We start from the raw sequence: 26,576 nt of genomic DNA, 5'->3' as shown, positions 1-26,576 counted from the left end.
AAAAAAAAAAAAAAAAAAAAAAAAAAAAACAATCCTTACAATGATGGGCTACTGTACTAGAGAGCCTGGATTAGGTGAGGACAGGTTCTACCATTAAACTGTGTGACCTTGGGCACCTTACCCAGCCTTTCTGCTATTTTTTCATCTATAAAATAAGCATAATTCCTTAATACAATCATTGGAGGGAATATTTAAGATAAATATAAATGAAAGTACTCTGTAAACTGTAAATCAAAATACAAATAAAAGGTAGTATTATTAACAAAAAGCTAGATTCATGACTCCCATTTATGGACTAAGTCTATTAATAATAAAATTTCGATAAATGTATCAGTTGCTCTTTATAGACTCCATGTAAAATGCATTTTAATATTTAGAATCTAAGCCACTTCTCTCTTTTTTTTTTTTTGAGGTCTCACTCTGTTGCCCAGGCTGTAGTGCAATGGCATGATCTTAGCTCACTGCAACCTCCACTTCCCAGGTTAAAGCAATTCTTGTGCTTCAGACTCCTGAGTAGCTGGGATTACAGGCACACACCACTGTGCCTAATTTTTGTATTTTTAATAGAAATGAGGTTTCACCATGTTGGCCAGGGTGATCTCAAACTCCTGGCCTTAAGTGATCTGCCCACCTCGGCCTCCCAAAGTGCTGGGACTACAGGCACAAGCCACCACACCTGGCCAGAATGTAATGCCATTTCATTTGCTTATTAGTGTATTAAAAATGGCATTAACATTTTATTTAAAGACATACTAAGAAAAGTGGTCAACAGAAACCCTACCTTGAGATACCCTCTTTTTTCCCCCCTTTTGAGACAGGGTTTCATGATCATGGCTCATCGCAGCCTCAACATCCCCGGGCTCAGGTGATCCTCCCACCTCAGCCTCCCAAATAGCTGGGATTACAGGCGTGCACCCCCATGCCCCGCGAATTTTTGTATTTTTTTGTAGAGATGGGGTTTTGCCATATTGCCCTGTCTGGTCTTGAACTCCTAGGCTCAAGCAATCTGCCCACCTCGGCCTCCCAAAGTGCTAGGATTATAATCATGAGCCACTGCGCCCAGCCGAGATACTCTCTTAAATATAAATTCTCCCATTGACGGCACTTACAGGAATTGCTATTAGCATCTGTCTTCCCAGCCTTGGTATGCCTGCTTGAGTTCTGCTGAGATTTGTTCTGCTCTTCTCCAGTGAGTAGGGCCTTTATTTCAGAAGGGATTTTTCCTTGGTCCATTGCCATGCACCACTGCTTGTACTGAAACATATTTAATTTTAAATATAAATATAAATTTAAAACATATTTAAATTAACTTTTACTTGTCAGAGTTCAGGAACCACTGGTAGAAATCCTAGATATAAGAACTCCCATGGCTAGAGGTCACGTTCGCTGCTGGGAATCCCACCCTCCATGGTATTACCTATTTATAACTGAGGACATGTATGAGATCTGCCATCTTTCAGAAGAGGTGGAAAAACTGCTGCTGAATTGTCTCTGATGTACTGGAGTGTTGCTCAGATTTAAAAGACCCCTGTGGTTAAAAGGACTTCTCCCCACAGTGTGCCACTAGTTAGAATTAATCTTTTTTTTTTTTAAATAATTGTCGCAGTATTAGTTCTACTCCCAAAATAAAGAAATAAATGTTAGTAATTTCCTTTCTCTCTTTAACAAATAATCATTAAACATCTACTGTCTACCAGAGTGCATGCTAGGGACTTTGGGGGTATACAAAGACAAAGCTGACCAAAGATTCTGCCCTCAAGTGGCTTACACTGCAGAAAGTAAGAAATAATTGATAGCATGTCACATTCAACATATCAAAAAAACTACTGAATAGTAAGTATATATCTGGACAATATATACAACACTGTTCATGTCCCTCTCTGCATGTTCCAACCTTGTTGTCTTACTTTCTAAAAACCTGTGGAAGCCTGTCCCAGTTGTGTAATCATCACGGTAATACCATCTCTCTCTTCTGTCACTTCCTCCCTCAGCTCACAATAATGGAGTTTCAATTCTGTTTTATCTACTCTCTTTCACATTTTTACAGCCAGTGCCCAAAGTCTAAATGGATGGGTGAATAAAACATGTAAAATAAATAAAATCACTTGGCCAGGCGTGGTGGCTCATGCCTGTAATCCCAGCACTTTGGGAGGCCAAGGCAGGCGGACCATGAGGTCAGGAGATTGAGACCATCCTGACTAATGCAGTGAAACCCCGTCTCTACTAAATATACAAAAAAAATTAGCCGGGCATGGTGGTGGGCGCCTGTAGTCCCAGCTACTTGGGAGGCTGAGGCAGGAGAATGGTCTGAACCCCAGAGGTGGAGCTTGCAGTGAGCTGAGATCGTGCCCTGCACTCCAGCCTGGGCGACAGAGCGAGACTCCATCTCAAAAAAATAAAAAATAAAAAATAAAAAAAAATAAATAAAGTCACTTAAACACGAATGGTATGCTATGCATAGTTACATATTGTTACATTGCTTTGTCTACTTAGCAATATATTCTTTCTACATCAGTAAATATATGTGCATTGTGATTTTTACTGGCTACGAAGTAGTCTAATACATGGATGTAGTAACATTTATTTAACCAGTCCTTTATTGTTGTCCATCTGGGTTATTTTCCATTTTCTTCTCTCATAAACAATCCCTTAGCATAACAGTCATGTACACTCTGCTCCCACCAGCAGTGTATGAAGATGCCTATTTGCCCCCATCCTGGCTAACAGATTAATATTCTCTCCAATGTTTGCCACCTGGACAGGTGATAACTGGTATTTTCGTATTTTAATGTATTATTTATTTGACTGTTGAGGTGATATTTTCATGTGTTTACTGACGATTTCTTACCATTTCCAGTTCCTCTCTGAGGGCACATATAGCTCTTTCTCGACTGGATACCAACTCTTCCAAATACTGATATCTCAGCTTTTTTCGGGCTCGGCATTCTCTCGCACTCTGCCGGCTCCTCTCAAGTTTTGCTTTCAAGTCAATTTTGGCTGGCTTCCGACCACGTTTACCGGGCTTCTTTACTTTGCCTCCAACCACCTTCAGCAAGTGAGAGAAGAAATAATTTTTCCCTTAGTTCTGTGTACAGAAAAGTGAATACGGCTGCATATTAGCAAAGAGAACATTTATAAACAAAACGTGAGTGAAGCCCTATGGAACTAAGAAAGCATAATCCCATCAAATGCCTTCTGGGTCTTTGCCTCATAATTTATTTTCTGACACTTTTGAAACCATGAATGTGAAAGAAGAAATAATGTACACTTTTATTATTTATTTGATAATAAAGTTTAAACAGCTCACCAGTAAACTTTATAAACCATATGGAGATGGATAATAAAAACTGAGAAATGTCTACTAAATATTTTGTTCATGACAATTTTTTTTTTTTTCCAGACAGGGTCTCACTCTGTCACTCAGGCTAGAGTTCAGTAGCACAATCATGGCTAACTGCAGCCTTGACCTCCAGGGCTCAGGTGATCCTTCCACCTCAGCCTCCCGTGTTGCTGTAACTGTAGGCGTGAGCCACCACGCCTGGCTAATTTTTGTATTTCTGTTGTTGTTTTTAGAGATGGGGTTTCACCATATTGCCCAGTCTGGTCTCCAACTCCTAGGCTTAAGTGATCCATTTGCCTTGGCCTCCCAAAGTGCTAGGAGTAAGCCATGGTGCCAGGCCCCACTTTTTTTTTTTTTTTTTTTTTTTGAGACAGATTCTCGCTTACTCTGTTACCCAGGCTGGAGCACAGTGGCACCATCATAGCTCACTGCAGTCTTGAATTCCTGAGCTCAAGTATCTTCTGCCTCAGCCTCCCTAGTAGCTGGGTCTACAGGTGAGCATCACCATGCCTGGGTAATTAAAAAAAAAAAAAATCGTTTTGTAGAGATGGGTTCTTGCTATGTTGACCAGGCTGGTCTCAAACTCCTGGCCTCAAGCGATCCTCCTGCCTCCACCTCTCAAAGTGCTGGGATTACAGGTGTGAGCCACTGTGCCTGGACTCATGAAGAAGTTTTTATTGCCTTGAGAAAAATAATTGCAACAAAATACATTTAAAGAACTCAACATTCGAAACTGTAAGTTCATTATGATCTCAACATTATAAAACAATACATAGAAGAAAGGAAGTTAACAAGGTCAGTGAAGACTTCTCTGATAGGTGTAATTCTAAATAGCTTTTCCTCACCTATATTTTTATGATTTTCAAATTAGATAATAAAATATAAAATATGGGTATAAAATTGTATATATAAAAATAAATATGTATCCTAAGGAATTTGGCTATAAATTCCCTCAAATTTGTTGAGCCCAAAGGAATACACAGAAAGCCTCAACTGTCTCATTAGATTTCTCCCTGCTCCCACTGATGTCATAAAGCAACCTCTCAATATTCCTGTTACTCAATTACCTGCCTAGGCACAATTATTAGGTGACTGGCAAAGTAATTTAATCTTCTTCGTTGTTTAGCTTTGAAACCTTCCCAAGTTCTTATGCAAGGTGTAACTATATGGTAAAGACGATGAATTATTAAACACTTGAACCTGAACTTACACATCAAGTAAGTGTTCTTTAATGCCGTCACCTTGAAAGGGGGTACATTTATTCCAATAATGCCACAGTTCAAAGATTTTTTGGAAAGTAGTATTGGAGCCAGTTTTTATAAGTTTTATAAGGTATAACACAATATGTTAGAGCTATACACTATTCTTTAAATTCCCAATCTGATTATCCACTTTATTTTTCTGACATGGTTCTGAATGACTGATGTCCAGCTCTTTCTGAAAATCGCCCTCGAAGAATAAACATTTTATATCTTTAGTGTCCTGACAGGAATATTGCTAAGGCTTTAAAGGCAATTATAAAAGAGAAGATGCAAAATTCAAACACTGGCAAATCATTAGAATAAATGTAGATGCCTTCCCAGATAGCAAAACTCAAAGGGTCAACATCTGTTTGGATACAAAAACTCTGATTTGTTTGAAATCACTATTAGTATCATATTCACAATGCTAAGTCCCCTAAAAAGATCAGATCATTACTAAGTCTAATAGTTAGGTCAAGAAAACCAAGCTTTAAAGTGAATCAGCCACATTTACCAAACTGTCACATCATGATGGCCAACCACTGTATCTAGCATTTTTTGTGGGGTGGCTCTGAAATGAGACAGATTACTCCAAGGCTCTGGGGGAAAAAAAATCTGTCCTTTCCATCACCGTCTTAAAGCCAGGTGCTTCAGTACTGTTTCCAAGTTAGTTTCAAGTTTTCAAAACCTGGTCTTTTAAAGCTTTTCTCTTCTGCATCATCGTCACGTTTTTTGTTTGTTTGTTTGTTTTGAGATAGAGTCTTGCTCTTGTCGCCCACGCTGGAGTGCAATGGCGCGATCTCAGCTCACTGCAACCTCCTGCTCCTAGGTTCAACTGATTCTCCTGCCAAAGCCTCCCGAGTAGCTGGGATTACAGGTGCGCCCACCTCAGGTGATCTACCGGGCCTGGCCCAATCGTCATGTTTTTATTACATTATAACAATATACATCTAGCTGGGTGCGGTGGCTCACACCTGTAATCCCAGCACTTTGGGAGACCGAGGCAGGTGGATCACCTGAGGTCAGAAATTCGAGACCAGCCTGGCCAATACGGTGAAACCCTGTCTCTACTAAAAATATAAAACTTAGCCGGGCACGATGGTGGGCGCCTATAATCCCAGCTACTTGGGAGGAGGCTGAGGCAGGAGAATCGCTTGAACCTGGGAGGTGGAGGTTGCAGTGGGCCCAGATCGGGCCACTGCACTCCAGGCTAGATGACAAGAGCAAGACCCCAACTCAAAAAAAAAATATATATATACACATATATATGTGTGTGTGTATATAGATATGTGTATATATATACGTATATACACACACACATATATATGTATATAAAAATAAGGAAACTTTCTTCAGAGCCAAATATTTGAAAGCAATTGCAGGATGACCTAGTTCATCCAAATATTAAAATGGCTTAAATTTAAAATTATGCTTATATCTCACCAATCACATAATTTTAATAAAATATTTTGAAATCACCCTGCGTTAAAACAAAGTGTATTTACTATTGAATATACTTTTTGAAAAGCTTATATATTACATCAAGAACTCATGTCTATAGTGAAATAAATGGATAATGACATCTATTCTTTATGTAGTAAAATGAGTCATTAATCATATAACACTATAATCCAATACCTCATATATTGCTGTTTTTAATTAATTCAGGAGTAGCTGCTTTTGAGAAGCCAGAAAGAGAACATAGTGTACTTCATGGACTTCACTGATTTTTGAAACAAACCTAGCAATCATAGAAATATAAAATAAAAGCTATAACCCTTTGTTTAGTTTTTATGGTAGCAAAATATTTAAATTGGAACTGAGTTATTCCTTTTTTTTAAATTAGAAAGGCATAGTATATGAATCCAAGGTTTCTGTATTTTATGTCATTTCCTATAAAGTTACATTTAAGGCCAGGCACGGTGGCTCATGCTTGTAATCCCAGCACTTTGGGAGGCCGAGGCGGGTGGATCATGAGGTCAAGAGATCGAGACCACGGTGAAACCCTGTCTCTACTAAAAATACAAAAAATTAGCCGGGCGTGGTGGCGGGCGCTTGTAGTGCCAGCTACTCGGAGAGGCTGAAGCAGGAGAATGGCGTGAACCCGGGAGGCGGAGCTTGCAGTGAGCCGAGATCGCGCCACTGCACTCCAGCCTGGGCGACAGAGACTGTCTCAAAAAAAAATAAAAATAAAAATAAAAAAATAAAGTTACATTTAAAACCACATAATCACCACTTCTCTAGCTTAACTTTTTCTCAGTAATAAACCAAATGTTTTGGCTTTTTGTAACAGCCAATGCCTAAAGTTCTAAGAGAGTAAGTATAACACAGGATTATTGTAAATCTTAGCTATAACAATGTATATGAGACTACTTTATAAAGAAAAAAAGTATTTGGTAAAAGGAATTTGAGATTTAAAAAAAGAGAGAAAAAAGTATTATACAAACGTAGGTTAGTACCAGTTGCCTTAACAACTGAACTTTATATATTTCATAAGCCATAAAGACTGAGGAACAGATAGGGGGCATTAACTAGGAAACAAGAACCAGCAGCTAAAACTGAAATCAAGCCCACTAATTCCTGGGCGAAAAGACCATTCTTCACAATTCATAGTTTTCACAAACTCAGTGATAACCACATTGTTCCCTTGCTCTTTCCTGATACTTCTGTGAGGAAGCATATTAACATGGGTGAACAAAAGTACTGACTTTCATGTACCAACACAAACTCCAAAGAAAACTATGAAAATAACCCCATACATCTAGCTTTTTTTCTTGCTCTAATTTTATTTCTACTGACATAGAGTCATGTGAAAATTTAAACAGCTGGCTTTAAAACAGTATACCTCTTTACCCACTATCCATTTTATGTCTTCTTCCGCCCTATAGCACATTTGTGAGATGCGGACAGTGAGCCCAAGGGAAACAATAAAGACCTGTCTCCCTACCTCCAATCACTTAGAAAAGAAATCTGCTAGCCAGTGATTTTTCTTACCCTTCACAGAGAGCTTCTTTCACAAAGGTGGGCTATTAAAGATGTTAGACATCAGTAAGGTTTCTGAAATACTAAGTCTGTCTTCATTATATGTGAAAAGTGTTAAAGTCTACTGATTACAAGCAAGACTAAAGGTCCCAATTTTCCAACTCCCTGTTTTAAACACTTTCTCTTTTAAGACAAGCTAAACTAAAGGTCGTGACCTTTTCAAAGTAAGCACCTGGAACTGTGTCATATAATTCTTAGTACCTGGTAATCAGTATTTAATAAATGACAGTTAAAAAACAAAAGACATTCTTAAATAACCAGTGTGTCAAAGAAGATTGTGATTACGAGAGAAATTAGAAAAATACTTTGAGGAAAATAGATGGCAATTGCGATTACAAGGGAAATTAGAAAAATACTTTGAGATGAAAGAAAAAGAAAATACAACATACCAAAACTTATGGGGTACAACTGGAGCATTCCTCAGAGCAAGCTGAACACACCTTTTTTTTTTATTTTAAAGAAGAGAAGTTTCAAATCAGTAATCTAATCTTCCACCTTAAGAAACTAGCAAAAGAAGAGCAAATTAAACATAAAGCAGGCAGATAGAATGTAATAATAAATAGTAGGCAGAGATGAATAAAATAGAGAATGGAAATACAACAAAGAAAAATCAATGAAACCAAAAGATTGTTCCTCAAAAGGATCAACAAAATTCACCAAGCTTTAGCTAGACTGACCATTAGAGAAAGAAAAAACCCAAAAATACTAAAATCAGGACCGAAAGAGACACCATTACCAACATTACAGAAATAAAAGGGATGCAAAGGAATACTAGGAAAAATTGCATGCCAAAAAAACTAGATAACCCAGATGAAATGGACAAATTCCTAGAAAGACACAAAGTAGCAAAACAGACTCAAGAAGAAACAGAAAATCGGAATTAGACCTATAGCAAATAACAAGACAGAATCAGTAATAAAAAATTTTCTTCGATTAGTAATCAAAGAAAAGCCTAGGTTTACATGACTTCGCTGATGAATTCTACCAAATATTTAAATAATTAACACTCACAAACTCTTCCAAAAAGTGGACTAGGAGAAAGCTTATTTCAACTTATTCCACGAGGCCAATATGTGCTTGAAACCACAACCAAAGATATCAGAAGAAAACTACAGACCAATATGGTCTTGTGAATTTATATGCAAAAAATCCTCAATAAAATACTAGAAGGCTGAATCTAGCAACATATAAAGATTATACACCATGACTAAAAGGGACTTATCTCAAGAATAAAGGTTGGTTTGACATCTGAAAAATCAATTACTATAAAACACCGTATCAACAGGAAAAAAGGACAAAACTTGCATGTTCATCACACACACACACACACACACACACACACACACACACAAAAAGGACTTGACAGAAATTCCACACCTTCACATGATAAAAACACTCAATAACCTAGAAATAGGAGGAAACTTCCCCAATCTGATAGTGGACATCTACAAAAAACCCACAGCTAACATCTTACTAACGGTGGAATACTAAATGCTTTCCCCCAAAGATCATGAATAAGGCAACAATCTTGTCTTCTCTCATCCCTTCTATTTAACACTGTACTACCGAGAAAAAGAAAGCATTCAGGAAAAGGAATGGAAAGGAAAAAGTAAAACTATCTCCTTGAAGGTGACGTGATTTTATATATAGAAAATCCAATCCAAAAGAATTCTTGCCCCCTGAAAAAACCTATTAGAGCTACTAAATGAGTAGAGCAAGGGTCCAGGATACAAGATCAATATACAAAAATCAGTTGTGTTTCTACACACTATCAATGAACAATCTGAAAATGAAATTAAGAAAATGACTCCACTTATAGTAGCCTAAAAAAGAATACAATATTTAGGAATAAATTTAGCATAAGGAGTGTAAAATCTGTGCACTAAAAAACACAAAATATCATTAAAAGAAATTAAAGAAGATCTGATGAATGGAAAGGCAGCCCATGTTAGTGGGCTGGAAGATTTATTATTATTAAGATAGCAATACTCTTCAAGTTGATCTACAGTTTCAAAAAAATTCCTATCAAAATCTCAGCTACCTTTTTGCTGAAATTGGCAGGCTAATCCTAAAATTCATATGGAAATACGAGGGACCCAGAATAACCAAAACAATCTTGAAAAAGATGCAAATTGGAGGGCTCACATTTTCTGATTTAAGAATTTATTAGAAAGCTACAGTAATCAAGACAGTGTAATATCAGCACAAGGACAGACATACAGACCAATGGAAAAGCATACAGAATCCAGAAATAAATCCTTACATTTATAGTCAATTGATTTTTGACAAGGTGCCAAAGCAATTAAATGGGGAAAGAATAGTCTCTTCAATAAAGGGTGCTGGGACAGGTGGATAGCCACTTGCAAAATAATTAAGTTGGATCCCTACCTCGCACCATATACAAAAATTAAAAATTGAACAAGTCAGGTGTGGGTCACACTGTAATCTCAGCACTTTGGGAGGCTGGGGCGGGAGGATCTTTTGAGCCCAGGAGGGCAAGACTGCAGTGAAGCTGGGTTTGTGCCACTGCACTCCAGCCTAGATGACAGGGTGAGACCCTGTCTCAAATTAAAAAAAAAAAAAAGAACAAAGGCCTAAATGTAAGAGATAAAACTATAAAACTTAGAGGAAAACAGAGGATTTACTCCTTATGACCTTGGATTAGGCAATGGTTTCTTAGATATGATAAGCACAAGCTACCAAACTGTATTTCAAGGATAATCAAGGTAAAAAGACAACCCACAGAATGGGAGAAAATATTTGTAAATCACAAATATGATAAGAGACTTGTATCTAGAATACATAAAGAACTCTTACAACTCAATAATAAAAAGACAACCCAATTTTAAAAAGGGGCAAGGATTTGGATAGACATTCCTCCAAAAAAGATATACAAACACCAATAAGCAAATGAAAAAATACTCATCATTAGTCATTAGGGAAATGTGAATCAAAACCACAAAATATATCACTTTACACCCACTAGGATATTTACATAATAAAAAAGATAGCCAATGCCAGGCATGGTGGCTTACGCCTGTAATCCCAGCACTTCAGGAGGCTGAGGTGGGCAGATCACAATGTCAAGAAATAAAGACCATCCTGGCCAACATAGTGAAACCCCATCTCTACTAAAAATAAAAAACAATTAGCTGGACGTGGTGGCGGGCGCCTGTAGGCCCAGCTACTCGGGAGGCTGAGGCAGGAGAATCCCTTGAACCTGGGAGGTGGAGGCTGCAGTGAGCCAAGATTGCACCACTCCATCCTGGCAACACAGCAAGACTCCGTCTCAAAAAAAAAAAGACAACCAATAACAAGCACTGGTGCAGATGTGGGGAAAGTGAAATCCTCATACATTGCTGTGGGAATGTAAAATGGTGCAGCCACTTTGGAAAACATTTTGGCAGTTCCTCAAAAAGTTAAACATAAAGTTTATAACCTAGCAATTCCAGTCCTAGGTATATTCCAAAAAGAAATGAAAACATATGTCCACATTAGAACTTGTATATCAATGTTCACAGCACTGTTATTCATGATACCTAAAAAGCAGAAACAACCCAAATGCCAATCAACTGATGAATAGATAACAAAAAGTAATATATCCGCACAATGGAACATTATTCAGCTATAAAATGGAATGAAGTACTGACACATGGTACAACACTGATAGCCTTGAAAACATTATGCGAAGTGAAAGAAGACAAATACAAAAGGCCACATATTGTATTATGCCAAATCTATACAGACTTAAAGTAGATTAATGGTTGCTTAGGGCTGAGAAAGGAAGAAAAAATGGGGAGTGCCTGTTAATAGCCTCAGTTTCTTTTTTTCTCTTTTAAATCAATAGACTTTATTTTTTTACAGCTGTTTAGGTTTACAGGAAAATTAAGCAGAAAGTACAGAGAGTTCCTATACTATCCCCCCTCCACTCTCACAGTTTCCCTTATTATTAACATCTTTCATTAGTGTGGTACACTTATTATAATTGATGAACTAATATTGATTTATTATTAGTAACTGAAGTCTACAGTTTACATTAGAGTTCACTCTTGGTGTGGTATATAGTCTATGAATTTTGATAAGCTGTATCATACAGAATAGTCTCACTGCCCTAAAAATCCCCTGTGCTCCATCTATTCCTCTCTCTCTTCCTCGCTCTCCTGAAACCCTGACAATCACTGAACTTTTTACTATCTCTACAGTTTTGCCTTTTCCAAAATGGCTCCTTTCACTTAGCAATATGCATTTAAGGCTCCTCCATGACTTTTCGTGGCTTGATAGCTTGTTTATTTTTCTTTTTCTTTCTTTTTTTTTCTAAGAAACAGGGCCTCACTATGTTGCCCAGGCTGGTCTCAGACTCTTGGGCTCAAGCTGTCCTCCTGCCTCACCCTCCCAAGTAGCTGGAACTACAGGTGCATCTAGCAACTCGTTTCTTTTTACTGATAAATAGTATTCCACTGGAGGGATGTACCACAGTTTGTTTATAAGAGTCTCTTCTTGGAGTGATGGAACTGTTTTGGAATTAGATAGTGATGATCATTGCACAATTCTGTGAATATACTAAAAATCACAGGATGAACAAATTAAAAGGGTGAATTTTATGGTTTGTGAATTACCTCTATTATTTTTTTAAAAAGACATGGTTGCCTAGTGAAGCTGAAAAAGCAAAAAGAATAGCTGAAAGGGAAGAATCAAGGTAGCACAGATACAGAAGCTTAGGAGGAGACTGAGTATTCTGGAGGGGAGCGGTCAAGCATAAGGTTCTAACTCATGAGTTTTAAGGTTGAGAATCAAGATAAAACTGGATTTAATCAAGGGAGGGATAGCTGATAATTCTAAAATTAACCATTACAGCAAAAGACAAAATAGAAACCAGTCTGCAAAGGCCTGAGGAAATTATGGATGGCCTGGGCTTCACAGTCAACAAGTTTAACTTCCACAGAAAGAGAACACATAATTATAGTTGCATGCTCTTTAGGAGTTAACTGGGGCTTCTTAAAATGAGGAAGCCTCCAGCACCCACATTTAATCCTATTCCAAAGATTCTTGGACTATTTGCTTCCCAGTTTTCAGGACAAACAGAATAAAAACATAAATTCGGGGCTAAACCAGGGTGTGTGTTCAGAAAGCACTCATTATGAACAAGGCCTTGAGTGAGGCACTCTGCACGCTATCTCATGTTATTTCACACTACCTCAGATAAGGTAAGCACTATTATCCTCATCTTTTTCCGGTAAAGAGGGGCACATTAATTCCTTTATTCAAGGACCCTTGATTAAATACCTACTTTGTCCCAAACACTGTAAAACTCTAGGGATAAATATAAAACAATAGGACACTTAACCTTAATGCATTTAGACTAGTGAAAAGAAGCAGATATGAAATAAACAATAACATTGCAGATAGCAGAATATCAATATAGACAAGAATGCTGGTGGTGGAGGGATGTGTATACACAGACACAGATACGGATATGTGATCTCTTCATTTCATAGATGACAAGATTTTAGTCCAGAGACTTCCATCAGAGCAGGGACTAGAACCCAAGTCCCCAGATTTGTATCATGGCAACCTGTCAGAAGGTAATCAAGCATGCCTATTACCATCCACCTCTCAGACAGGACACATTAATCTGATCATATAATTCCCTGAAAAAGCTCTAACACTGACAGGTGCATTAAATGCACTGTTGTATTTATGCTATACATTCATTCATTAAATGCAACTCACTTTGATATTAGGCACTCAGTTAAGGGGTGTGCTGAGAAGGTTAACTAACTTTTTCATGTTACACCTCATCGAAGTTTCCCTCTACTATTGTGATTCTCCATGCCCACCCACTAAAGTGATGCCAATGTATTCCTTTATAAACCTCTGATTTCTCTCTTCTTCTCCATTCCTACTGATAGAAACAGAGGACAGAAAATTCTAGACAGAAAAGGGTGGGTCCCTGACAAAACCCTATCCTCAAGCCGAAAAGCCTGAAATGATGGCCCACAATGAGAACTTACATCCCTGTTTTCCCACTCGAATGTTGCCTTTTCCTAAACCACCCATGGCCCTGCCCCACCCCATCCCGTGCCTATAAAACCCCCAGACTCAGCCAGTAGATGAGACTACGGCTAGAGAGAGAAGTGGCTTGACTTCAGAGGAATGGCTTGATGGCGTAACTTCAGAGAAGAGTCTGGCTGGAGACAGCTGGACTTCAAGGGAAGATTACCTACCAGTCCCATCCCCTTTTCAGTTCCCCCTCCTGCTGAGAACCACTTTCATCAGCAATAAAATCCCCCACATTCACCATCCTTCACCATCCTTCAATTCATTTATGTGACCTCATTTTACCTGGATGCTGGATAAGAGCTTAGGAGCCACAAGTGCAAATACAAAAGGCTGTCACATTGGCCCTCTGCCCTTGCTGGTGGAAGGCAGTTGCCTCACAAGAAAAGGCAAAGAGTCCACTGAGCTATTAACAGTTGAGCCATCCATGGATGGCAGAGCTCAAAGAGCACTATAACACTCCTTCTGGGGTTTCCGAAGTCTCAGGCACCCCTACCTGGATGCTGCCATTGGGCCTGCATAAAGTTCACTCCTGCCAGTACCAAAGCAGCTGGCCAGTTCCAGTGCTCATTCACTCCAGTTCCCTCACTGGTTTGCTCACATGCTCCCTCCTGCAAGGAGTTGAGAGTGGTGGGCTGAGTATATGAGGCACCCCTGTTGTGAGTCCCGCAAAAGGGTCAGGGAAATATCCTGCTTCACTGACATCCTAACACCAGTCAGGGCACTACTCACAGGTTGTTACAATAGGTTCCCAGTGCATCTCCCCGCCATCTCTCCTTTTCCACCCCACTTCCCTAGTCAATCCATTTTGCAAAGAGCTGCCAGATTAACCTTTCTTTTCATAACTTTAGGATGTTTTTCTTCACTGTAAAAAAGTAATACCTGATCATTATAGAAATAATAAATTTTCTCTAATGGCCCCTGGCCATTGCACCCTCAAGTTCAAGAAAAGACCTCTGGCTCAGCACTACTAAGTCACCATATCCAGTATACTCATTTCTTGGGGCTGCTGTAACAAATCACCACAAACGTGGTGGCTTAAACCAACAGAAATTTATTCTCTGGCTCTGGAAGTCCAGACTGGGACAGTCTGGTGGAGCTGCATTCCCTCTGAAGGTCATGGGGGAGGATCCATTCTTTGCCTCTCCAGCTTCTTGTGGCTGCCAGCATTCCTTGACTTGTAGCCACATCACTGCAATCTGCCTCGGTGGTCACACTGCTTCCTCATCTGTCCATCAAAGCTCCCTCTGCCTTAGTCTTATGAGGACCCTTGTCACTGGATTTACGGCCCATCCAGATAATGGAGGATAAGCTCCTCCTCTCAAAATCCTTAATCACATCTTTTGCCATACAAGGTAATATTCACTGTTTTACCATATAAGGTGATAACCACAGATTCCAGGGATTCAGACATGGATATATCTTTTTAGGGGCCATCATTGAGCCCACTGCATCCAGGATTCCCGCACAAAGCCAGTTCTCTCTTTCATTATCCCCAGCAGGCACCCTCTGTATCAACTCAAGCCAGTCTCCCTAGAGACCACCAGCCTGAACCACATCCCCTGCATTTCTAACTATACCTATATTTCTATTTTCCCTCTATCCTCCCACCACCCAAAAGGGCAAATCTTGTTTTATTTTGTTAAGATCAGCTCTAGCCCTCTTTCTCTGAAGCTCTCACTGACCACCACCCTCAGTCCATAAGTCATTTTTCTTCAAAGTTCTGGAACACAGAGTTAATATCACACTGAATTTATATGCTTTGTTATATTGTTTTTTTAGTGGACTCATACATTTTTCTATCTCCCCAAGTAGTCTGAGCTCCTCGAGCACAGAAGCTATGTTTTCTACTCCTTTTGCAACCCCATAGTATCCAGCACAGAGCCAGGCATTTAAGAGATATTTATTAAAAGATTGATAATTTAATGAATAAATGAAAAAGAAAAATCAGCAATATTTTGAAAGTGATTTAAACTACTACCACCGACAACTTTAAAGAAGTTGTTAAAAAGAAATGCTCCCTCTCAGGGATGTAAAATCTGAAAAGCAATTAAGAACTCTTGTTTTATCACCCTTTTTATACTTATTTACATCCTGATGCTCTAATTAAGGCGACTAATAAAAGTTTCAAGTTGTTAAAGTTAAGAGAACCACTGTATTTAGATGAAGAAGTACCAGCAGCCTCAGCCAAAAAGGAAAACAGGAGGGCTTGTTTTGTCTTTCTCTTAAAAACACAAAGAGAAAAGTTATCTCCCACGGATTAAAGAAAAATAAGATAAATATGAATGTGGCTAGCCACTGCTCTTTACCACTTTAAAGAAAAAAAACAAGCAGTGGCGTTTTCATTTGATGTTAAGGCTCCCATAACTTCCTTCACAACTGTGGGTTAGGCTTCTTCTCTTTTTATATTTGCCAGATCTACAGAAAGCAGCAAAGTCTACTCACATCTTCCTGCTGCTAACCTTTCTGCCAGTTTTTCTAGTCGACAGGAGAAAGATCAAGTAGGCATCTCTAGCCTGAGAGTTAACTTCTCTGCCTCTCCTCTCTCAACTCCTATCCCTTCCCCCATCCCCCGCAACTGGTAAGTCCTCTTTGTAAGAGTCTCTCCACTCCTAGACGGCGTAACAGCCCTATCTTCTGGTTCTCTTATGTCAATGACCTCTCTTTTCAGTTTATTTTGCTGAGTCCTATTCTTCAAGAATCTTCTAATCACTTTAGAGTTTTCCAGGGCTCTCTTTAGCTCTCTATTCTCTCCACTCTTATCTTTTTGGAATTTTATGCACACCACATCAACTGCAACTTACATTGTAAAGTCTCTAATATGGTCTTCAGTCCCAGGCCTTTCTTCTGTGCAATCTAACCATGCCAGTGAGAATTCAAAAAAGACCAGGATTTATTGAACTCAGTATGTATTAAGTTCTTTTGGTATGGGATCACACATATATTACATTTAATTCTCACAATAACTCAATAAAGTCCTTATTAACACACCCAATCTGTATCTGAAGAAAGTAATATCTGAAGAGATTAAATAATCTGTCCAAAATCATAACAGTTTGAAAGGGTGAAAATGAGATTTGAACTCAAGTCATATGCTAAAACCCATGTTCTTTCATAATTGGACCATCTGCCTCTGATCTCGTCCCAGTTCCTACATTTTCACCCTAATCTGTTCTCCATACAGCCATTGGCATTTTTCTTCAAAAACACAAATCTGATTTTGTCACTTCTGCTTTAAAACCCTTCAATGGCTCCCCAACACTTATGGCCTTGGTTTTCAAACCCCATTACACATAAGAGCCACTCAACTGGGAAGCCTATTAAAATTTAAATTCCCAGACCCTATCCCAAAAGAATCTGATTCACCAGGTCTCTTCCACTCTGAAAGATACTGACCCAAATTTGTCAGCCTTGTTTACCAGGCATATTGTAATTTAGTCCCTGCTTATCTTTTATCCTCATCTGTGACCACACCTCTACTTGTGCTTTATGCTGTAGTTCAGGGTTAATAAATTACCGCCCTGCTGGCAACCCAAATACAGCCTGCTGCCAGTTTTTTTTTTTTTTGAGCCGGAGTTTTGCTCTTGTTGCCCAGGCTGGAGTGCAATGGTGCGATCTCGGCTCACCACAGCCTCTGCCTCCTGGGTTCAAGCAATTCTCCTGCCTCAGCCTCCCGAATAGCTGGGATTACAGGCATGTGCCACCATGCCCAGCTAATTTTGTATTTTTAGTAGAGACGGGGTTTCTCCCTGTTGGTCAGGCTGGTCTCGAACTCCTGACCTCAGGTGATCCGCCTGCTTTGGCCTCCCAAAGTGCTGGGATTACAGGCGTGAGCCACTGTGCCTGGCCCAGTTTTTGAAAATAAAGTTTTACTGGAACACAGCCATGCCCATTCATTATATTCTGCTTATGGTTGCTTTCATGATACAATGGCAGAGTGGAATAATTCCAACAGACACCATATGGTGTGCATGGCCCTTTACAGAAAGTCTGTGGATCCTTCTCTAGCTGTACCAAAATACTTACTTTACTGTGCAAGATGCTTTAGTACAGGATATTCCATCTTTCCTGTTTTGGAGGGGACTCCAGTTCTTTAAAGATTCATTCCTACTCTGTAAACCCATGTCTGACCTACTTCAACAGTTAAGCATCCACTCTTACTGCCCCAAAAGAACTTTGCCTCTATTGCCCTCATTTTCTACCTCACTGTATTGTAATTACTTTTCTATTTGTCTGCCTCACCCAATAAAATGTTCCCTGAGAACAGTTACAAACTCTTTTTTTTTTTTTTTTTTTTTTGAGACGGAGTCTCGCTGTCGCCCAGGGTGGAGTACAGTGGCACGATCTCGGCTCACTGCAGGCTCCGCCCCCCGGGGTTCACGCCATTCTCCTGCCTCAGCCTCCCGAGTAGCTGGGACTACAGACGCCCACCAACTCGCCCGGCTAATTTTTTGTATTTCTAATAGAGACGGGGTTTCACTGTATTAGCCAGGATGATCTCGATCTCCTAACCTCATGATCCACCTGCCTCGGCCTCCCAAAGTGCTGGGATTACAGGCGTGAGCCACCATGAACTCTTATCTTTGCAACTCCAATGCCTAGCACAATGCCTCGTACATATTAGGTGTCCAACAAATGTTGGATGAATTAATAAATAAACTTTTCTGAAAATCTTCGAGGACAAAACATTCTGAATAAGGTTATTTAAACCTAGATTAAACTTAGATTAAGGTTATTTAAACTTACATTTCAACTGGTTTCTGTGGTATTTAAATTACTCCTTGGTTTCTGAATTATCTGTAGAGGTACTCAAGTTAAAATGTGCAAGTAACCTAGACAAGAAAGGAAGGTGGCCGGGCATGGTGGCTCATGTCTGTAATCTCAGCACTTTGGGAGGCAGAGGCGGGCAGACTGCTTGAGCTCAGGAGTTTGAAACCAGCCTGGACAACACAGGCTGTCTCTACAAAAAATATTTTTAAATTAGTCAGGCATGGTGGCAGGCACCTGTGGTCCCAGCTATTCCAGAGGCTGAAGTGGGAGGATCGCTTGAGCCAGGGAGGTGGAGGCTGCAGTGAACCATGATTGCACCACTGTGCCCAGCCTGGGCAACAGAGTGAGACCGTCTCAAAAAAAAAAAAAAAAAGAAAAGAAAAGAAATGAAAGCAAGCACATTAATGTCTACTGTCAGAGATTTGTTTAATAGATGACATGGCTCTTTTGTCTTGGTCTTCTAGAAAGTGTTGATGTGAGTAAGAGGACATGAAAAGCAGAAATGTCTGGGCTATAAGGCACGGCCCAAGGGAGGTAGCTTCAACTGCAGCAGAGGATGGTTAAGGAGCCAAAAGATAAATGAGGGAATGTCAAAGAGATTTTTTTGCCAAATTAAACTTTTTTTGAGAACTACTCAGAACTGGAAAGAATCAGAAGACTTTGGCAGAGGGAGTGAGTTAAAAGGGTAAGGAAAGTGTAAGAAACCTCATTTCCAGACAATCACGTAGAATACAAGGTAGAAAAGAAGTGTGGAGGGAAATGGCAGCTCACATTGGCATGCTGCAGCCAGTAGCCGGCCCACTCCTGCATCAGTCCCTCAACTGGATCTTGACGCCTCAATTTATTCATGTGTTCATTCAATAAAGTCCAACATAAAACAAAAAATAAGAACCTTCTATCTATGATCAAAGCCTCTGAAAATAACACATTTCTATTTTCTAATTTAATGCAGCAGGTCAAGGGAGAAGAAACTTTCCTCTTTTTTTTTTTTTGAGTCTGGCTCCATTGCCCAGGCTGGAGTGCACTGGCACGATCTCGGCTCACAGCAACCTCCACCTCCTGGGCTTATGCGATTCTCGTGCGTCAGCCTCCCTCCTGAGTAGCTGGGATTACAGCTGCGCACCACCACACCTGGATAATTTTTTGTATTTTTTGAAGAGATGAGGTTTCACCATGTTGCCCATGCTGATCTTCAACTCCTGAACTCAATCCACCTACCTTGGCCTCTCAAAGTGCTGGGATTACAGGCATAAGCCACCACACCTGGCCAAGGAGAAGAAATTTTCATAAAAACAAGCACTTTTTCCTAGTGGTAAACATGGAGGTGGCCTCAGGAGACTACCTTTCTCACACTATCTAACAGTTAATGACAGAGCTTAAGTTCATTTTATGTCCCACCCCACTGCCCCTGTCCCATCTGGAGCATAGTCTGGAGCAAAGGGTAGTGTAGGTGTTACAAATCTTATACAACAGCATATACTTAAGAATTACTAAAATGAGCATCTCAGGGACCTACTGCACTGTGGTAAGGCCCAAGGAATCACTGTTAGGTAATATAATAATGATAACGTGTTTTCAGAGCCTACTATGTGTTAGAGTCTGTACTAGAGCTTTAAATGTATCATCCCTAATCCTCACCAAGGCCTCACCTATTGGCCACATTTAACAGATAAGGAAATGGAAGCTCAAAAAAGTTAAATAAATTAGCCAAGATTTTTTCCTTCCCAAATAGCCTAGTAGGAGATCTACTCAGTATTTGAGCTCTGCTACTTAACACTTTCCTAAACCCCCACTTTGAGATGCCCAATCTATCTCTTGCTTTATTTCTCTCATTTGCCATTGTAAGTATGTGCTGGCTGGTTTGCTCAGCTGGAGCACACTGATTAATAAAGGCTGAGTACATCAGGGCAATCTCCTTAATGTCACCCTGATCCAATTCAATTCAATCTCTATAAATGAGTACTTTATGCTGTATTAGGCACACTGCTAGAAACTTGGGAGGCAAAGCTGTTCCCCATTCAAATCTGTCCTGTTCTCACTCCAGTCAGCTACATGGCAGAGTGTGGAGAACTCGCAGCAAACTCATTTATCACCACTGGTAAAAACAACTCAGAATACAAAATCTTTATAAAGGGAGGCCCTCACATCATCATCGTCATGTTTCCTGACCTACTCACTCAAATACTGCCTCTCTATAACTGCTGTTCCTGCCTACTCTGTCTTCTTCCTGTTGCCCTGGTCTTGCTGTCAGCCAGTTTATCATCCTTTATGCTCTCACAGGCACAGCCACCATACTTCCAAACCCCAATCCTCGTCTTCCCTCACACTGACGAAAATGGGACCAGAGAGTGTGACTCATACAGAATGTGAGGGAAAAGTGTGTTTTGTGTGTATGTCTGTATATACTAGGAGGACAGTACAATTTTGTGGGATTATAACTAGGGCACAGAAAAGGCAGGGCTGGGAGCTGCCAAAGCCTTACATAAGGATGGTTTCACACTGCCTGACTGTTGAAGGAGAGTCCAGTATTGTACATGACATGTAAATATTACTCATCTACAACTACAACATGCATTTGAAGTGCAAGTAGAGTATTCCAGAGGCACTCTCCATCCAGAGACATTTAAATGAATTTTCTTTTTGATACTCACTAAGGTTTTTAAAGCTGCTGGTTTCTAAGTACTTATAAAAACAATGAATTAATAAAGATTGAGAATCAAATTCATTGTGCTTACCTGTGTATCCTTTAGGAAGGAATTCACGGATAGCTTACCCTCAAATTTTAACTTCACTCTTTTAGGCTAAACAATGACATTTTGAACCTTCCTTCACCCCACCAGGTTGCTAGTTTTAGAAATAACCTTTATAAGATCTTACAGCTAAGTAAAGTAGCCCAAAATCCTATGTATTTTTCTTGGACTTATTTGAAATTATTGAAGACTTTCAGAAAGTTGTTAAATGTTTCAAAGGTCTGAAAAGGAAAAACCTGAAAATCAGAAAGAATATATTCTGAATCTCAAGTTAGGAAAAATAAAGAACAGTATGTTCTACCATCCTTAAATACCCATAACATTAGTATTATTTTCTGGTCAAGATAATGGATACAGCATTAACATTTAATTTCAAAATTAACACTGAAAGATCAAGCTAGCAAAGACTTTTATGAAATATTATTTCTGCCTTTTGGCTGGAACTGCCATCTTCCTACAGTAATTCACCAAAATGATTAATACAAAGGGAAAGAGAAAAGGCACCAACAGATGTTCTCCAAGCCTTTTAGAACATATGGAGTTGTTCCTTTGGCCACATACATGGAAACCTACAAGAAAGGTGATATTGTAGCCAGGCGCGGTGGCTCATGTCTGTAATCCCAACACTTTGAGAGGCCGAGGTGGGTGGATCACGAGGCCAGGAGATTGAGACCATCCTGGCCAACATAGTGAAGCCCTAGCTCTACTAAAAATACAAAAATTAGCTGGGCATGGTGGCACACACCTGTAATCCCTGCTCAGAGGCTGAGGCAGGAGAATTGCTTGAACCAGGGAGTCAGAGGTTGCAGTGAGCCAAGATCGCACCACTGCACTCCAGCCTGGTGACAGAGCGAGATTCTGTCTCAAAGAAAAAAAAAAAAGAAGGGTGATATTTTAGGCATCAATAGAATGGGGACTGTTTAAAAGGAAGTACCTTACACAGATCACCTGAGGTCAGGAGTTCCAGACCAGCCTGGCCAACATGATGAAACCCTATCTGTTAAAAAATGCAAAAAGTTGGCCAGGTGCAGTGGCTCATGCCTGTAATCTCAGCACTTTGGGAGGCCAGGGTGGGCTGATCACTTGAGGCCAGGAGTTCGAGACCAGCCTGGCCAACACGGCAAAACTCTGTCTCTAATAAAAATACAAAAATTAATCGGTTGTGGTGGCATGCACCTGTAATCCCAGCTACTCAGGAGGCTGAGGCAGGAGAATCACTTGAACCCGGGTGGCGGAGTTTACAGTGAGCCAAGACTGCGCCACTGCATCAAGCCTGGGCGACTAACTGAGCAAGACCCTGTCTCAAAAAGAAAATTGGCCGGACATGGTGGCCCATGCCTGTAGTCACACCTACTCGGGAGACTGGGGCAGGAGAATCGCTTAAACTCAGGAGGCAGAGATTGCAGTGAGCTGAGATCGTGCCACTGCACTCCAGCCTGGGGGACACAGACTCCATCTCAAAAAAAAAAAAAAAAAGTAATGCCCTACAAATCTTACTATGGCAAAACTGGAAGAGTCTACAATGTTACCCAGCATTCTGTTGGCCTTGTTGTAAACAAAAAAGGGGAAGATTCTTGCCAAGAGAATTAATGTGTGTATTGAGCATATTAAGTACTCTTAAGAGCTGACAGCTTCCAGAAACGTGTGAGGGAAAATGATCAGAAAAAGAAGCCAGTGAGACCCTCATCTCTGCAAAAAATTAGCTAGGAATGGATGTACATTCCTGTAGTCCCAGCCACTTGGGAAGCTGAGGTGGAGGACTGCTTTGAGCCCAGGAGTTCGAGGCTGCGGTGAATTGTGATCACACCAACGCACTCCAGCCTGGACAACAGTGCAAGACCCTATCTCAAAAAAAAAAGGAAACTAAATAAGAAAGGTACCTGGGTTCAGTTGAAGCACTCCACCAGTGGAAAACAGCCTGAGCTACTAGAACTTATTCCCTATGAATTCGTGGCATAATAGGGGTAAAAAAGACGAAAGGTGTAAAAATGTTTATCTTCATTGAGTAGAAGTGTGATGTCCTGGCCGGGCGCAGTGGCTCACACCTGTATTCCTAGCACTTTGGGAGACCAAGGTGGGTGGATCACCTGAGGTCACTCAGGAGTTTGAGACCAGCCTGATCAACATGGTGAAACCCTGTCTCTACGAAAAATAAAAATTTAGCTGGGTGTGGTGGCACACGCCTGTAGTCCCAGCTACTCAGGAGGCAGAGGTTGCAGTGAGACGAGATTGCGCCACTGCACACTGCACTCCAGCCTGGGCGATAGAGCAGAGACTCCGTCTCAAAAAAAAAAAAGAAAGAAAGAAGTGTGATGTCCCCTCCCCTCCCCAAAGAAATATTCAAAGCAAAAAAAAAAAAAAATTACTTGCTGATTTTTCTGGAAAACTTTCAGAACGCTCCCCTTCTGTCTTGGAAATACCACTTCCCCAATATCACACCCCACGAATGTTACTATGGCAAAACTAGAAGAGTCTACAATGTTATCCCGCATTCTGTTGGCATTGTCGTAAACAAACAAGGGCAAGATTCTTGTCAAGGGAATTAATGTGTGTACTGAGCATATTAAGCACTCTAAGAGCTGATAGCTTCCTGAAACGCACCCCCTTTCTGTCTTGGAAATACCACTTCCTATTAAGAGGGGTTTACTACTTCATAAGCAATCCGTTCCTCTAGGTGAGTAACAATTCCAGAGTACTGCACTGGGCTTTCCCTTCCATCTGTCACTTCCTCACAGCCTTCTACATGAAGAGGAAGAGAAAACAAGAAGGAAAGAATAAAACAAGGAACACAGAGAAGTTGGAAATTTTTTGAATCTGAGGATATGTGAAACAAAAACTGCAGCAGCAGCAAAAAAAAGACACCCAAACAAAGGACAAAGCTATCGTAAAGAGTATGCCAGAGGATGTGAAACAGAAGACGCTGAGAAGCACAAAGAAGGACGGTTTTTACTTTAAAAACTGGCAAATTTTAGAAGTCTGATTCCTTAAAATAAAAAAAGTCCAATTCCAAAACAACCTGAAACATCAATAAGCAAGTCCCTGAGCATCCCTATCTTCAGGAAATAAAAATAAACAACACTAATGTGGGTAGATGTAAAGAGAGAAAGGCGGCCAGGTGCAGTGGCTCACACCTGTAATCCCAGCACTTTGGGAGGCCGAGGCGAGCGGACACCTGAGATTGGGAGTTCGAGACCAGCCTGACCAACACGGAGAAACCCTATCTCTACCAAAAATACAAAATTAGCTGGGCATGGTGGTGCATGCCTGTAATCCCAGCTACTCCGGAGGCTGAGGCAGGAGAAAAGCTTGAACCCGGGAGGCGGAGGTTGTGGTGAGCCGAGATCGCGCCATTGCACTCCAGCCTGGGCGACAAGAGCAAAACTCCGTCTCAATTAATAAAGAAAGAAAGAAAGGCTATAATACATGGATAAACTATTTGGATTAACCAATAATGAACATTATGTATTATCTTACAATCATAAAGTAAGTGATTTGGACAGGGAAATTGGATGGTGATGGGTATTAAGGTTAACAAGAGGAAAACCAGTATTTTTTTAGAGAAGGCTTTCTAGTGGAGGTTAAACTCCAGACTGGCCAAATAGCAACAGGAGCTTAGCGGTGTTCCAACCAACCACAGGAAAATAGCTCAGAGGGGGAGTGAACTGATTATATGAATGGGGCATTGAGTAAGGGAGCCTGAGAGAAGAAAGGGGAATCGTCAAGGGGAATAAGGCTGGTTCAGAGTGCACTAAAGTCTCCACACTGGAGACAGGGTAGGAGGCAGCAAAAGAGTGCAAGAAGAAAAAGTACAGTAGTTTCTTCATTTATCTCGACAGGCAAGTTAAGGACTAGGGGTTGCACTACGTGGAAAGCTAGCAAACAGGGTTGCCCTGGGAGTGAAAAATTTCCAGAGAGGGCCCCTCCTGGAAAAACGCAGCCCCGGTGTTCCCTGATTTCCTGGCTGGGTACCATCGGGCAGTGGACTGGAGAGGCGCAGGGATGTTTTAGGCAGGTGTCTCTTGGGTGTTGGCGTGGACTACATAGCGGAGGTTCAGCCGCGGGACTAGCATTGAGCGACAAGCAGGCGGCGGCGCGTGCAAACCACAAGACTTACCTTACTGTCATCCATCTCGGCAGACAGGCCGGCCTGGCCAGGCACTCCCTCCCGGAGCCCTCCCCCGGCTCAGCCGGCCTGGCCCGGCCCCCGCCCCGAGGAAGAAGGGGATATGGTTCTGGCTGCCTCCTCCTCTCGCCTAACAGTTCGCTTCCCTGATGCCAGAGTCACGGGGACGAGGGACCAGTTCAGGAATGGCAGAGCGGACCCTGGAGGCGGCCCCAAACGCCTCCCTTCGCCGCCGCTGCCTCCTCCTCCCCCTCCATGACAGTCTCTGGGTGTTTACAGACGCTCTGGAGAGCCGCCGAGACCGGAGAGTGGGCGGGAGCGCCGCACGCGGAATGGCCCCTTCGGCTGCCGTAGCACCGCGGCATTCTGGGAATTGTGATTTTTCTTATCACAGTCTCTGCGCTGCTGACTGGAAAAAAAACTACAATGTCCACATAGCCTCATTAAGGGGCAGCTGTTTTCCTTTTGCCTACTAGCTGGCGCTGAGGAGGCGGGGCTGGGCTGGAGGCCCAAAGTGCGCCTGACCTAAAGTTTTGGCTCGTAAGTGCCAGGGCCTGGAATGGCGGGGACGGGAGTTTGGGGCTCTGCGGAGGCAGCCCCGAAGGCGGGGTGCCGGAAGCAGGCCCTACTCTGGGACGCTGAGGAAACCCTAAAGGTTCTTTATTTTAAGAAAACGAAAAACAAAAACTAAGAATGTAAAATAGTGCAGCTACTTTGGGAAGAAATTTGGCAGTTCCTCAGAATATTGGCCACTCCCATACCTAAGAGAAATTAAAACTTGTATATAAATGTTCTTTCCTAGCAGCATTATTCGTAATAGTCAAAACGTGGAAACAACGCAAATGTCCATTACTGGATGAATGGATAAACCAGTGTGGACTATACAAATAAAGAAATACTGGCCAGGGGCGGTGGGTCACGCCTGTAATCCCAGCACTTTGGGAGGCCGAGGCGGGAGGATTGCTTTAGCCCAGGAGTTCGAGACCAGCCTGGGCAACATAGCAAAACCAGTCTCTACAAAAAAATACAAAAATTAGTCGAGTGTTGTGGCATATGCCTGTAATCCCAGTTACTGGGGAGGCTGACATGAAAGGATCACTTGGGCCTGAGAGGCAGAGGCTGCAATGAGCCGAGACTGCACCACTGCATTCCACCCTGGGTGACAGAGCCAGACACCGTATAAAAAAAAAAAAAAAAGAAGATGAAAGAAGGAAGAAGAACAGAAGGAGAAGAAGAACAGAAGAAGAAGAAAG

The 26,576-nt window shown here is 41.1% G+C and overlaps 1 protein-coding gene across 1 annotated transcript in view; it reads right to left on the bottom strand.

Annotated features, from left to right (window-relative positions):
* The window catches only part of CREBL2 (cAMP responsive element binding protein like 2), a 32,115-nt gene extending 6,481 nt beyond the window's left edge, over positions 1-25,634 (bottom strand). The window contains exons 1-3 of the mRNA XM_032159657.2: positions 25,315-25,634; positions 2,849-3,046; positions 1,110-1,254 (exon numbers count right to left, since the gene is read on the bottom strand). Of these exons, the coding sequence (XP_032015548.1) occupies positions 1,110-1,254; positions 2,849-3,046; positions 25,315-25,329 (358 nt within the window). The 5' untranslated portion in view covers positions 25,330-25,634. The remainder of the gene's footprint in view (positions 1-1,109; positions 1,255-2,848; positions 3,047-25,314) is intronic.
* Positions 25,635-26,576: the final 942 nt, after the last annotated feature.

Source organism: Hylobates moloch, unplaced genomic scaffold, assembly GCF_009828535.3.
Source record: "Hylobates moloch isolate HMO894 unplaced genomic scaffold, HMol_V3 SCAFFOLD_8, whole genome shotgun sequence".
Classification (NCBI taxonomy): domain Eukaryota; kingdom Metazoa; phylum Chordata; class Mammalia; order Primates; family Hylobatidae; genus Hylobates; species Hylobates moloch.
This window is presented reverse-complemented; position numbering and strand designations above follow the sequence as displayed.